The following is a 13,651-nucleotide window of genomic DNA, read 5'->3' on the forward strand; positions in this document are numbered from 1 at the left end:
AATTTTATTCAACAGAAGAGACAAAAACCAACAAAATTTTAAAGCATTTGAATATTTTATTTTAGTTTCATTGTCTTTTTCTTTCTTTTATCTGCTGATAAAAGAAATGAAAAGCCACATAGAAGGTGCCACTACTGAGGAGAAAAGATAATATAAATTCTCACTAAAGTAATGATTGGCTCTAAGTTAGAGAAAAAGCTTTAAAAAAAAAAATATGAAATACTTACACTAGAAAGTGAATAGTCTCTTTTTATACTAATTCCCTGACCAATTAGGAAGAAACCCCAAAATCTATAGCCAATGGTCAGAAAAAAGCTTACATGGATAAAAAGAGATCAGTTAAAACTATGGTTTTGCATTTTTGTCATGACTACTGAAGAAATAGCTCTTTCTATTTAAAAGATTTGGTTTTAACTTATAAATTTTAAAATAAACTTTCAGAAAAATTTAAGTTCTAGCAAATAGCTATAATTTCAAATAAATTAATGATGCTATTTTCACCTTCTTAAAACTGTATTCTTCTTCTCTTATTGGTCTTAGAAAAGATTTTGCCTTAAAATAAATTTGAATTTCAAATGGCATAACAAAGAGGCCACTTAATAAAGATCTCTTTAAAAAAATAAAAATATGAAAAATAAAATGTGAAATTCTTGTAGCACATTTTATATCTATTCCAGGCAAAGTAAAAAACTGTCACAGTATCATTCGTTTACAGCAGATTGCAATGTTTTACTTTAGAAATAAATTAACGTAGCAATTGTGAGATGTTAAATTAGATGTGTCTCAGGCCAAAAGTACCCAACAGACACTAGGCAAATGTTAAGAAATTTGATTTTTAAAAAGTGCCAAAACAGAGAATAGGTACTTAACCTGATTTTTTTTTTTTTTTTTTTTTTGGGCACTACGACTCTAAACAACTGCCAGGCTTCCTGATGTGACACACTAAAGAAACCTATCAGGGTCATCTCCTGAAAACAGATAAGCAACAAAGCAAATTTTAATAATCAGTTAACTCTTGTATGTATAGGAGTTTAATTCAATCAAAAATATTCTTTTTTTTTTTTTTTTTTTATAAATAGCTGATTTTTTGTTGTCTCTATTAAGGGACCTGTCCACAGGGATCCCAAAAACAGTTCACTATATCCAAAAAACTGACACCAACTCCACATTGGTCCAGTGTGATAGAACATTATAACGTCTTTGGCCAAATGGTTTTATTAGTACTATCAAATTTTTAGTCTGAATTATTACAACTAGGTATTACTTTTGCAAATGAAATAAAAACACTTTTTCCTTAAGATAAATAACATATGATTGCACTTATATATGCGGAATCTAAGGAACAAAAAGAACAAACTAAGTAAAAACAAACTCACAAATATAGAGGACAATCTGGTGACGGCCAGAGGGGAGGAGCATTGAGGAGTTGGAAGAAAGGGGTGAAGGGTTAAAGAAGTATAAATTAGTAGTTGACAGATGATCACGGGGAAGGGGAGCACAGCATAAGTAATGCAGTTAGCATTAATGTATTGGCTAGGTGGAGAGCCAGAGGAGAGAAAGAGTAATTAGGTGGATTGTTTTATAAACTATATAAATGCCTAACCAATGTACTGCATACTTGAAATTAATAATAAAATTTTTAAAAAGATTTTTTTTCTTAATGAGATTCAAATAGTTCTGACATTCAAGTTCTCAAAATGAACTCAAATTTCATCCTTTTCCCTAACGTTTTCATGTATCTTTAATAAAATATATTTAATGTGTTATAATCATATCTTTAACAACACATATTCAGTTTGCTACATTTACTCCAATCAAGATGAGCTACTCTTAATGTATATTATGAGACTCCTATCTCAAACTGTCCAGGCATACAAAGGTTATTGTTATGTTATTTCTAACGTAACTTACAAAATTAAATTCTACTTTATAGAGAAACCTATAGAGGTAAAGACATCATGAATAAGACAAAGCTTTTTATCTTATATCCTAAGTGGGTTTTTACTACCATCTAGTGTTATACCTTAGGAAATACTTTCTTATAAAAATTAAAAGTTACAAAAATACTTTAAAATATCATTCAAACATTACTAGAAAATTTAACTGACCATAGGGAAAAAATCACAGTACAGAAAATAGTTTTTAAAAAGCTATTATATATAAAAATTCTATTTTCATGACCCTTAAATTTTTTCTTACATTACTAATTGTGTAATTAGTAATATTCTACATCAAATCCTTACCAGAGCTTCCATATATATACCCAGCTTACGTCAGAAGACAAGCTAGTTACCACAGACTCAGCTCATAAAACTTAACAAACGCACTCAAAAAGTCAAATAATTATAGCATAAAATGATTATCAGTGGTCTAAGCATAAGGTCTATGAAAATATTTTCTCTTCACCTGATGCCTAAGTTCACTGCTAACATTTGAGATTCCATTAGGAGAGGAGAGCAGAGCTACAGTATGCTCCTTAGAATAATACCATTTGCTACTGAATGTCACCTTTCAACTTACCAAGTACTAAATCATATAGTGAAACAAACCCCAAACTATTAAAAATACAAGCAGGTTGAAAAAAAAAAAAAGATGAAGCCAGGGATACACATTCTCTTAGTGGGTTAGAGACTTCTTCTTTGGTTAGAATACTTTACTCTGCTAGAATTATTTCCTAGAAAATTTAACTAACTGTAGGGAAAAAATCACAGTACAGAAAATAGTTCTTTTAAGTTGCTCTTAGCAAATTAACAATTTGGAAAGTCTATGGATTTTATTTCAGCAGGGTTTTGTCTATAGCTTTTTTTTTTTTTTCCATTCTATATTTGATGGCATTAACTATACTGTTTTTTAAAAATGACACAAAAATATTGTGCTCATGACATATATAAATAGATTATAGATCATACCTTTTTAATCTTTCCCATACAACTACAAATAATCAACTTTTGAAACAATGTAATAAAATCATCCTAAATATATCATGTCTACAATTACTCACTTGAAATGACCTTTCCATTGTTATTGCAAAGTAATATTCTCTCCTGGGATATCTTCGCTCACAAACCAATACCTGATTGCAAATTCTGCCCTTTTCTCCTGTTTGCTTGGTAAACAACTTCTTCCCAATCATTTGTGAGGAAACAGCTTTTGCCTCTTCTGGACTGAAATAAGAAAAAGAACTCAAATTCTTTTCTTCTCCAAGTGAGAAAAATGAAAGCAAATGATAGTAAAATTCTTATCTAACATTTAAATCTCAGTATTTTCATCACTCAATAATTAGAGGGATCTTTTACAACATATGTTTTTTCTTTAGTAATGACAATTTTTCTTTAAAAGACATGACTTACGAGAAAACTATCTTCACTCCTCCTTTGAGGCCACTTTCAAATGTTCCTTTTCCTCTACCACCAGCTAAAACCTGTGCCTTTATCACAACATCTTTTGAACCTAGAAGAAAAATACTTCTATTAGATAAGAAGTATAGAGAAGCTGGCAAGACAAAATATTTTATTTAAGCATACACATTAAGTGGTGTTATTAAATGTAGTAAAGTCTCATTAATCCAGTGTCAAAAAGTGAGGCATTCCATATATTTTCTAGATTAGAACACTCAAAACATTTCCCATCTAAAGATCCACAGCATAAAAAAAATTAGCTATTCATATCAAACCATTTTTAAAGCATACTGAAAATAATTTTACCCTCCCTTGACACTTTATCTAGTACTTCGGGAGGTATTAAAAGTACAAAACTGAGACTCAAATGTCTTCCTACTATTTCTCTCCTTTCCTAGGCACAAGCAGACTTGCTATCCTATGAAAATTTGAGCTATAAATGCTACTTTGAGCAGAAATATACCATGACTTCAGGGGAAAATGTCAGTACTGATGCCAATTTACATTGTTCCACTAACAGAAAGCCCCGTTAATACACACTGTCGAGTGGCACAGTTGTGAGGAGTACTAGCAGGCAGGAGTTAAGGTATGTTTATCGAAAGATTCCAGAATGTTATGCTTATAAATCTTAAAAATATTTTTATTTAATTCTCTGAATTCTTCTTCTTTAACACGTAGACTGATCTCTCTTCCTCCCCATTCTAACTTGCTGAAGAAAATGAGCAAACTAGCTGTTTAGCCTAGGTACTACTCATCATTCACTATCCAGGGCAATACCTCTTAGAGGGGCATTCTCTGTCTCCCCAGAGAGGCAGAACTTCAGAGTTCCTCATTTTGCTTCTCATTGCATTTGCCCATATTAGCACTGCAACACCAATATTACATTATGAGATAAAAATTAATCTTTGAGGTCAGAGTTAAGGACATTGTCTTATTCGTTGTTTCCCTACAGATTTGCTGTAGCCATAAATGTGTATTTGAACAGGCTGAAGATGAGAACTCTACTACTGGGGCAAAGTCATCCCCTAATGCACATACCAAGCAAAATGAGGGGACTCCCACCTAATCAAGGAGGCAGCAAATGCAGTTTGTGATCAAACAAATAAGAAATAACCTACAGTTTATACTGAAACAATTATTACAAAAGAACATTTAGAAAATTTATGATGTAAATTGAGTCTACACTGAAAATGTAGACATTTAAATCAGAAGATGGCCCTATGAGTCAGTCAAGGTAGAATTTAAAAAAAAAAACACCTTTTTTTCACATCCCACATTCATTCAGTCAGAAAATAGAGATTCTATCTTCAAAATGCATCCAGGATCTGGACCACTCCTCAGCATCTCCTCAGCATCTCCAATTTGGACCCTAGTCCCAGCCGTCATTATCTCCCCTAGATTACCCTTGTCCTTGATAGAGTATTCTCGAATCAGCACCCAAAATGAGTACCTCACTCTACTTAAAACTTTGCACTGAATGCCCATTTCACTAAGAGTAAGACCACAGTCCTTACAGTGGCAAATTACATGGCGCCGCACAATCTCTCAGCCCCTCCTCCTTTATACTCCTATGCCCTCCTCATTGCTCACTCCACTCTGGCTACACGAGTGTCCACTGTTCTTGGGAGTGCTCCTGCCTGCAGGACATGGCTCTAATGCTACCCCTCTGCCTGGAAAACTCTTCATCTAGGTATCCATGTGGGAAAGTCTTCATTCCCTTCTAGTTTTTCTTTAAATCTCATATTGTCCATGAGGCTTACCCTGATCCCCTACCTAATACTACAACTGTGACCAATCCCCTTTACCCTGCTCTACTATTCCTTCCATAGAAGTCAACACTTTCAAACATAATTTTTCATGTTTATTGTTTTGCTCCCCCACTAGAATATGGGTTCCTGAAGAGTAGAACAGTTTTTGTGTTCATTGATGTTTACACACTCCTAGGAGGGTTCCTGGAACATATTTTCTGAATGTTGAATAAAAGGACATTTAAAAATGAAGAGAATTCTTATTGATTTTCCACTGCTTTTGGAAAAACTCAGAACTAGAAATATTGGGCCCTGCAATTCGAGGTAATTTACAAGTGCCCTGGTTATACAAGATAGACCCTTTTTAATTTGCCACAGTCTCCGCCATTCCCAAGTGTCCCAACTAATATTAGATGAAGATTAAACTTAGAAATTTCCTTAAATGTAACAAAATTTTTCTTATTGAGAAGACAACACGTAGAACTATAGCAAATTAAAGAGTTTGTGCTAAAATTAAAAGCAGCAGCCACTAGTCATTTTAGCTGTTTCTGGTTACCTGCCAAGTCATGGTTTTCTAGTACTTTAGAAAAATTCATTTATATCCAAAGAGAATAACGGTAATCCAAACAGTGCAAATGTAATGTAAAAATGGTCAACAGATAAACGGGTGCTTTGCTGGGCTGAATGCAAACATTCCTATTCGTTAAACTGGTAAATTAACACATGACGTATTAAATAAGAGTAATGAAACTCTACTTTTTTCAAAAACATTTTATAAAACAGATGGCTCATCCCCCAAAGTATCCATTCCCTTTTCTTAGGAATATGAATTCCTTAGGGGCAAAGATGCTGCTTCAAAAATTCCTTCTAAAAAAAAGCCCCTCACAACAATAGAAAAGCCAAAAATAATAATAATAATGATATACGGGCTCATCAACTGTCAAGATGGGGAGGAAGATTAGAAGATAAGTTTTAGGGCAACTAAGTGAAACAGATTTTATTCAATTCTAATGTTTCATTCAACAGTTACATGTACATACAGGATAATGTGCTGGAGCAGTAGATACAACAATGAGCAAGGGAGACCTATCCTGCCCTCATAGAGCATACAGTCTTATTAAATTTGACCCATTGCTCTAGTTAAGATATCTTCTAGGGATCCCAAAATTATATTTAAAATATAGTTACCATCCCTCCTAGCTTTAGTAATTCACAAATGTTTTAAGCACGCCTCGTATATAATCACCTAATGAAACATTGAAAAGAAGAAAAAAGAAGGCAAAGTCCTACTGTATGCCATCCCTCTAGGCTGACATTCATTAACCAGTAGTACCCTATGTATACTTATTCAACCAGGAAGAAATCGTACCTTAATTATACTAGAATCCACACCACACCTCTACGATCAATAGGAAAATTATAAGATCTCTGACAAATGCCTTACTGAAAGCTTATCTCCCAGGACCAATAACTAAGAGATGGAATCTGCTCTTAGAACTGACCCCAAACTATAACTGTTTCATTTCTCTGTGCTTAACAACAATCTCTTTGACAATCTGTTTCAGAAACTCCTATGTGATCTTCAAGCTCATTAACCTTCATTTTATGGACTGACAGTGTCTTTAAATCTAATCACAATTAGATTTCTTTCCAACATTTCTTTCATATCTAACTTCAGTTATTCACAATGGGTAAAACTTGCCTACAGGACAGTGCTTCCCAATTTTTTCACATCATGACACAAACAGAAAATGACAAAATTTGTAGGGAATACTGGGGAAAGAGGCCAGAGCTATTTCAGTGGAAGTCACCAGCTTTAAGGCTCAGAAGCCCCAGTCTCCATGCTAACTCAGCTTCTCCTGCCATTCACAGGACTGAGGGGAAACAACAGTTTGTCACACCTGTAATGCATTTATCATAGTATATTGGCAAGTAAGGTAAGAGTTTTTAAGAAATGTGAATTGGAATTTTATGAATTTTACAGTACTTCAAAAAGTAAAAATCACCTTGAGCTAGCCAAAATTAGCACTGGAAATTGCCAGCTACACAGAACCAGGTGTATTTCTAAGGTACCTAATACCGCACCTTGTACAATTAGATCTCATAATCGATACCTTCTGGTAGTAATGCCTTGCAGCAAGAGCAAACTTGTCAATGTCTTCATAGTAGTTACTAAATACATCTTTTAAAGAGTAGAATTTCTGCTCCTCTAGATTTATAGGTCCTCATTAGTCACTAATCCCGCTCCCATACTATAATCATCTGATGTGTTCTTTAATAAAAACACACTTTCTAGATTAACAAGATGCCTTCTGTTCCAAGGGGCTCAAAATCAGAGCTGCGTACCTGCTCCTTACTACTTGTAAGACCCGGTCCCAGAGAACTTGCAAGAAACACTCATAGTTATAGTATATCTTAAACATAACTATTCTTTCTTCTGTAGCTAAGAACCATTAAAGATTTTTACAAGGAGTAAAGAAATCAAAAGATTGACATTTGAATAAATCCTACTCATTTTATGAACGTTTCCACAAATTATTTTTTCTAACAGAACAATGACATTAGACTAAATAAGTAAATATATGGAAAGCTAATTAAAGAAAATGAATTATAATAATTATAATAATTTGGAAATAGAAAAAGAAATAGCTTTTATTGACTTCATTGTATATAAATCCGGCCCTATTAACATTGGTATGGAAAACATTTTATACCTACAGCATTATTATAAAGGAAAGAATTGGTAAACAAAAAAAAAGAAGCATCACTCGAGAGACCGGACTAACAAAAATTTTTTAAAAAGTCAAAGGGTTGGAAATTCATCCCTAAGGACACAAGGATAGAGTAAGAAAAACTTATACTTTCTTAATTAAATTTCCAAGTTTTTCTTCCTACTTAGCTGGCTCTTCTTTAGAAATTAACATTTAGTCAAATATATACATGTATATATGTATATATGGCTGAATATATATATATAAAATATGACTGAATCTCAAGAAGGTAGTTATTAAAAATTAACCTTTGCAAAAAATACTATACAAATACGAAGTACTATCATGAGTTTTTTTTTTAAGCCTTGACCCTTAAGAGCCTCTTATATGCGATGTTTCAAAGGTAAAAATGAGGTACATCTTTTACCATGCACAAGTTCAAATTACAGGTCATCATTAACAAAAATTCCGCCAAAATTAGTATTAACTTACACAAAGCTTTTACTAAATAAAAAGTTTGCTTGGATTCTGAATAAAAAGAATTTTTTCTGATTAACAAAAAAATTGTTAATGAAAAATTATGCTTCCAAGTCAAGAAAATCATGACTATCACATTCAAAAACACAGTTTATAAGACAATTTTCTGAACTTGTAAATGCCCTCACTTTTGAAAGAAAAACCTATTCTAGAAACAAATAAGTACAGATCTAGATTAAACTTTTTAAAATTTTTTTAAATGTTCCATATCTTTCTTGAAAAATAAAAGCAAAATCTTCAGCAAAGCACATTTAAAGCCGTATTAGTCAAAGGTACACATAAGAGATTAACTGCTAACCTAAAATTGGTGGAATTTTAAATACTGTTAAAAAGAAAATGCATTATATAGCTAGTACATTACTCATTATCATGTTCTCATATTTTTAAAGTTAAAATTTATTTTTTAATTAAGAGATTAATATAAATTCAAGTTAACAAAAGCTATTAAGGTTTCCATTATCAATAAAAGAACTTACTAATAAACACAGAGCTACTGAATTCAAAAGAATTACTTAATTCATTTAACAAATATTAATATTTACTGACTACCTAACGTGTCAGGCACTCTTCTAAGAGTTTGGGAGATATCATGAACGAAATTATGCTAAACAACCCTGCTCTCGTAGAGTTTACATCTAGGGCTCAACTTCTTTTATTTCCCCTTTGGTTCATATTTTTCACGTCAAAAAAGAAAGGGGAAATATTGGACCTCTCTTTACAACCACATAAACAGCTAAGATTGTCCTTCACCAATTTCCTGAAGAATCATCACAGACACCATACTTTTAAACTATGGAGTAGTAAACATAATTTCCTTCTCAATCTATTATATTCCAACTAAAAACAGGACTTCAGCTTCCTAATGCCAATATAAGTGAGTCTTAAATTAATAGCACTATGGGACCACGTAACAGTCTCACAGTAATTTTAGAATGTCGACAATCACAAAGTTCTGCTTCCTCTTTTAAGTAAACGAAATTTATTTTTTATTTTATTAATAAAATAAAAACTAAAAGTTGTTTTAAACCACAAGTAAAGTTTGCATCTTATCAGCATTCCAATCTCCAGGTGACATGAGTATTTTTTTTTTAATTTAGTACCTAATTTTTTGGCAATTGCATAAGCTTCATCTGGTGACTTAGCCACGTGTCCTTTGGGAACGGCGACTCCAGCTTCTTGCAACAATTCCATGCTCATGTATTCGTGTAGTGAGAGATTCCTTTGTTGTTGCTGCTGTACTTGAAGTCCATGGTTGTTAAACAATCCAGAACTTCCCAGAACCTAAAGAAATTGGGGACATAATTATATATGACAGTGAGCTGGCAGTATTCTTGTTAAAAACACCTTCACAAAATAACTTGAGTACTTGGTTTTTCATAACTGTAATAAACCTATTAAATCATCAAAATATAATGTTCATAGTACCTAAATTACAACATTAAACTAAAAGCTAATCCACCAGCTAAATATCAAATGTTACCCTCGTAGTTTTAACTCTCCTCATCATCTCTAGTCCTTATCTTTAATTTGAGTTGTACTACCAAATCTCTAATGATCTACAGAGCATTTCTACCTCAAGGCCAAATTCAGCAGATCTAAAACCAATCTTATCTTTCCCAACAAATCAAAAATCTTCCAATCCCTTTCTCCACCATTCCTCCAGCAACTAACAAATTTCCCGGCACTAAGATACATGATAATTGAATGATTTGGTATTTTTACTCTTTCGTACACTCAAGACTCAAAACCCTGGTTTCACTGTGGTGTGCTATCCAGATCCTCCCTTCAGAAACAAGGCATTCACAGCCCAGCTGCTGGGAGCGCTGACTGCTGACAGCTCTCAGCTGAGTCCTCTCATTGGCGACTCCTCTCCCAAAGTCACACTTCTTTCCCATTGTCAGCCTGCATCCAATCACTCACTGGTCAATGGGTGTTAAGCGAGGGATATAAAGACCTGGCACCTCACCCCAATTAGTGACAATTCAGAAGGACCATCCTAGTTGCAGAGAAATAGCAGAGACCCCTACACAGCCCTACACAGCTGCACCCCAATTAGTGACAATTCAGAAGGACCATCCTAGTTGCAGAGAAATAGCAGAGACCCCTACACAGCTGCACCACAATTATGCTTCTCCCTCTATGCAATCCTTCTTCCTTCACTCTCCTAGAAAGGCTGACCCAGAGATCACTTTCCAGTAGACTTCCTCCATGAAACTCTCCATCTCATAGCCTGTAAATATCATCTCAGAAAACTGATCTGCAACATCATCTTTAATGTATTCCTTCTAAATAATTCCCTTAACTGCTACAGCAGTGACCCCTTATCCGTGGTTTTGCTTTCCACAGTTTCAGTCAGAAACTAAGTGGTCAAGTTCAGTCTGAAAATATTAAATGGAAAATTCCAGAAAAAAACAATTCATAAGTTTTAAAATGCACGCCATTCAGAATATCATGATGAAATCTCATGCAGCCCTGCTCCACCCAGTCCAGGATGTGAATCATCCTTGTTCAGCATATCCATGCTGTATATGCTACCCACTTAGCAGGTCACTTAGCAGCCATCTCAGTCATCAGATTGACTGTCAGGGTATCACAGCGCTTGTGTTCAAGTAACCCTTATTTTACTCAATAATGGTTCTAAGGATACTCACAAAACTGCTAGTACGGTATACTGTTATAAGAGTTCTATTATACTAGTTATTGTTATGTTAATCTTTTACTGTGCCTAATTTATAAACTTTATCATAAGTATGTATGCATAGGAAAAACATAATATATATAAGGGTAGGTTACTATCCATGGTTTCAGGCATCCACTGAAGATCTTGGAACATATCTCCCATGAATAAGATGAACTACTGTATATTTTTATTTCAAATACCTATATTTGCAAAGAATTAGCAGTACATATAAGGTACTGGTGATAGCTCTTTTACCGCTTTAAATATTTTTTAAATATCTGAGGTATCTTGATAATCTTTTCCTTGCACCACTAGAAGTTGTAACTTGAAATATCATGAGCTTTGAATTACGTTAGTAACACAAATTCCTGCATAATCACAAGGATTCCCCACATTTAAGTATTTGTCTTTCTTGATATTATCCCTTAGAAGATTCCAAAGGCCACCAATTCCTATCCAAATCCTTACACCACCACCTATCCAGTCACACACTTGGTTTAAATAATACATATTAAAAAGTGGAAAAATGTCATTACTGGGGAGTGCGACTCACTCTGTAAGAAAATATCTCAAATTAATCTACTTGTAACTTTATTTTTATCAAATATACCTGGATGAAAGATAGAGAAACCAGAAGAAGATCAGAGAACCAAACAAAATGTTTAAGAGAATTTGCAAAATTCATTGAGTGACCTTGAAAAAGTTTCCTAAGAACTTGCATCTCTGTGTCCTCATCTACAAAAGAAAGGGGATGGACCAAGGTCTTTCTAAATTCTAAAGCCACATTACTTAATGTGAGGGTAGAAGATGTTATAATACAATATTAGGAATCTCCATATGGAGAGACAAAGGCTTATAAAGGTATTTCCAAAAGGATAAAGATTATGATTAGGACAAAAACAAATTCACCTCACTTTCTAAAAACTAGACAGCACCCTTAAGAAGGTGCCCATAAGACACATAAGAAGGAAGATCAAGGCCAAAAAAAAAAAATCAAAGTCATGAAATTCACTATCTCTGGACTGAAAGTATGAATAGCTTTTAAAAGATAAAATAACAGTCAAAATCAATTCATCTATGGCATGTCTGAGGAGTTACTTCAGTACGTAACCTAAAACTCTGGAGCTGACTTACAAAGCCAATTATGCTGTTCCACAAGTTTCATGGCATCAACGTTGAAAAGAATAGGCCAATTCTTATGTTTTGGAAAAAACTATAGAGAAGATTCAAGTAAACAGGCATTAGAGCCAAACAATTCTGGAATTAAAACTCAGCTTTGACCTTACCTGCTTCCTGACCTAGCCCAAATTACTTGCTCTCTTAGCCACAGTTTCTTCATCAATGATGCAGATATTAATGACTCCCTTACAGTGTTGCTGAAAAGCCTAATGAGAGACTACATGTTAAAACGCTTAGCACATAGCTGGCACACAGTAAACACCCAAAAAACAAAACAAAACCTGCGGCCATTATGCTGCAGTCTATCCAAAAATGAAGTAATCTAAAAGATTATTTTCTTACTTCCCCAAGTGGCAAGCTGGTAAACATCATCTTATTACTACTATTAACAAACAGAGCAGTACACGATTACTTGGGGGAGAAACTTCCCTGCCTCGTCCCAGAAAAGCCCAATCACCAAGCACCGCTCGTCCTGGGAAGTCATCTCACCTAATGACAGCTCCTAACTAACACAAAAGTACATCTGAAGGGCATTTACCCGCCCCGCCCCCAACAAGCGCGTAAGCCTCTGCCCACCCTGCGAGACGCAAGAATGGCAGAAGAAACTGCCCTGGACCCTTGACCTACACTGGGACCCCACCCCGATTCCCCGTCGCCCCTCGGAAACTGGGTGAGCAGCTGCAGCCCGGTCGCCAAGGCTCCTCAAGACTGAGGACCAGAGCAAAGAAATGCAAACATGGACCAGCTCGCAGTCCTGGCGCGCCGCACTACCGGGCGAGCCGCCCGCAGGCCTGACGGGGCACCCCATGTCACCCAATGTCACCGACTGAGAAGTGACCCCCAACCGGATCCCTTTACACCACGCCCACAGGAGCCAAGTCTCCGGCCTCTCCCATTCTCCTGCCGACCCTCGAAGCAAGAGCAGGCTGGGTTGCAATACCTGGGCGGCGGCCCGCAGCGCCGTCCGGGGCGGGTGGCTCCTAAGGGTGGAAGCGGCCAAAAGCCGGCTATAGAATATGGAGGCCGCCATTTCTGAGTCCAACCCCGACCCCTCGGTCGGTGCCGCGCGCAGGCGCAGCGATGCGCGGTGTCGGGCGGCGTAGCAGGGGCGGCGCGCGGGCCTCCTGGACCCACCCGTCGGGGCGGGGCCTCGGCTTAACTCCGCGGCTGCCGGGAGGGCACAAGCAGAAATCAGACTAAGCAAAAATCGGACTAAGGAGAAATCGGACTTGTCCGATGTAAAAGCAAACTTTGACCTGTGAAACAGGACCGCAGCCTCAATATTCGACCGGCAGCCAGAAAGTGCCTAACCATTTCGCAATGGAAGGACGACCAGCACCTCCACTTGTGGGATCTTAACTTCTCCGAGGCTCCTTGGCTTCGTCTGTAAGATAGGAT

At 35.7% G+C, this 13,651-nt stretch overlaps 1 protein-coding gene across 2 annotated transcripts in view; it reads right to left on the reverse strand.

Annotated features, from left to right (window-relative positions):
• Positions 1 to 13,349, reverse strand: part of SUCLA2 (succinate-CoA ligase ADP-forming subunit beta) — a 43,016-nt gene extending 29,667 nt beyond the window's left edge. For both annotated transcript variants that reach the window (XM_039839346.1, XM_039839347.1), the window contains exons 1-4: positions 13,194 to 13,349; positions 9,495 to 9,675; positions 3,351 to 3,450; positions 3,002 to 3,164 (exon numbers count right to left, since the gene is read on the reverse strand). In XM_039839346.1, the coding sequence (XP_039695280.1) occupies positions 3,002 to 3,164; positions 3,351 to 3,450; positions 9,495 to 9,675; positions 13,194 to 13,283 (534 nt within the window). In that variant the 5' untranslated portion in view covers positions 13,284 to 13,349. The remainder of the gene's footprint in view (positions 1 to 3,001; positions 3,165 to 3,350; positions 3,451 to 9,494; positions 9,676 to 13,193) is intronic.
• Positions 13,350 to 13,651: the final 302 nt, after the last annotated feature.

The sequence above is a fragment of the Pteropus medius genome, unplaced genomic scaffold, assembly GCF_902729225.1.
Source record: "Pteropus medius unplaced genomic scaffold, Ma_sr-lr_union100, whole genome shotgun sequence".
Lineage (NCBI taxonomy): Eukaryota > Metazoa > Chordata > Mammalia > Chiroptera > Pteropodidae > Pteropus > Pteropus medius.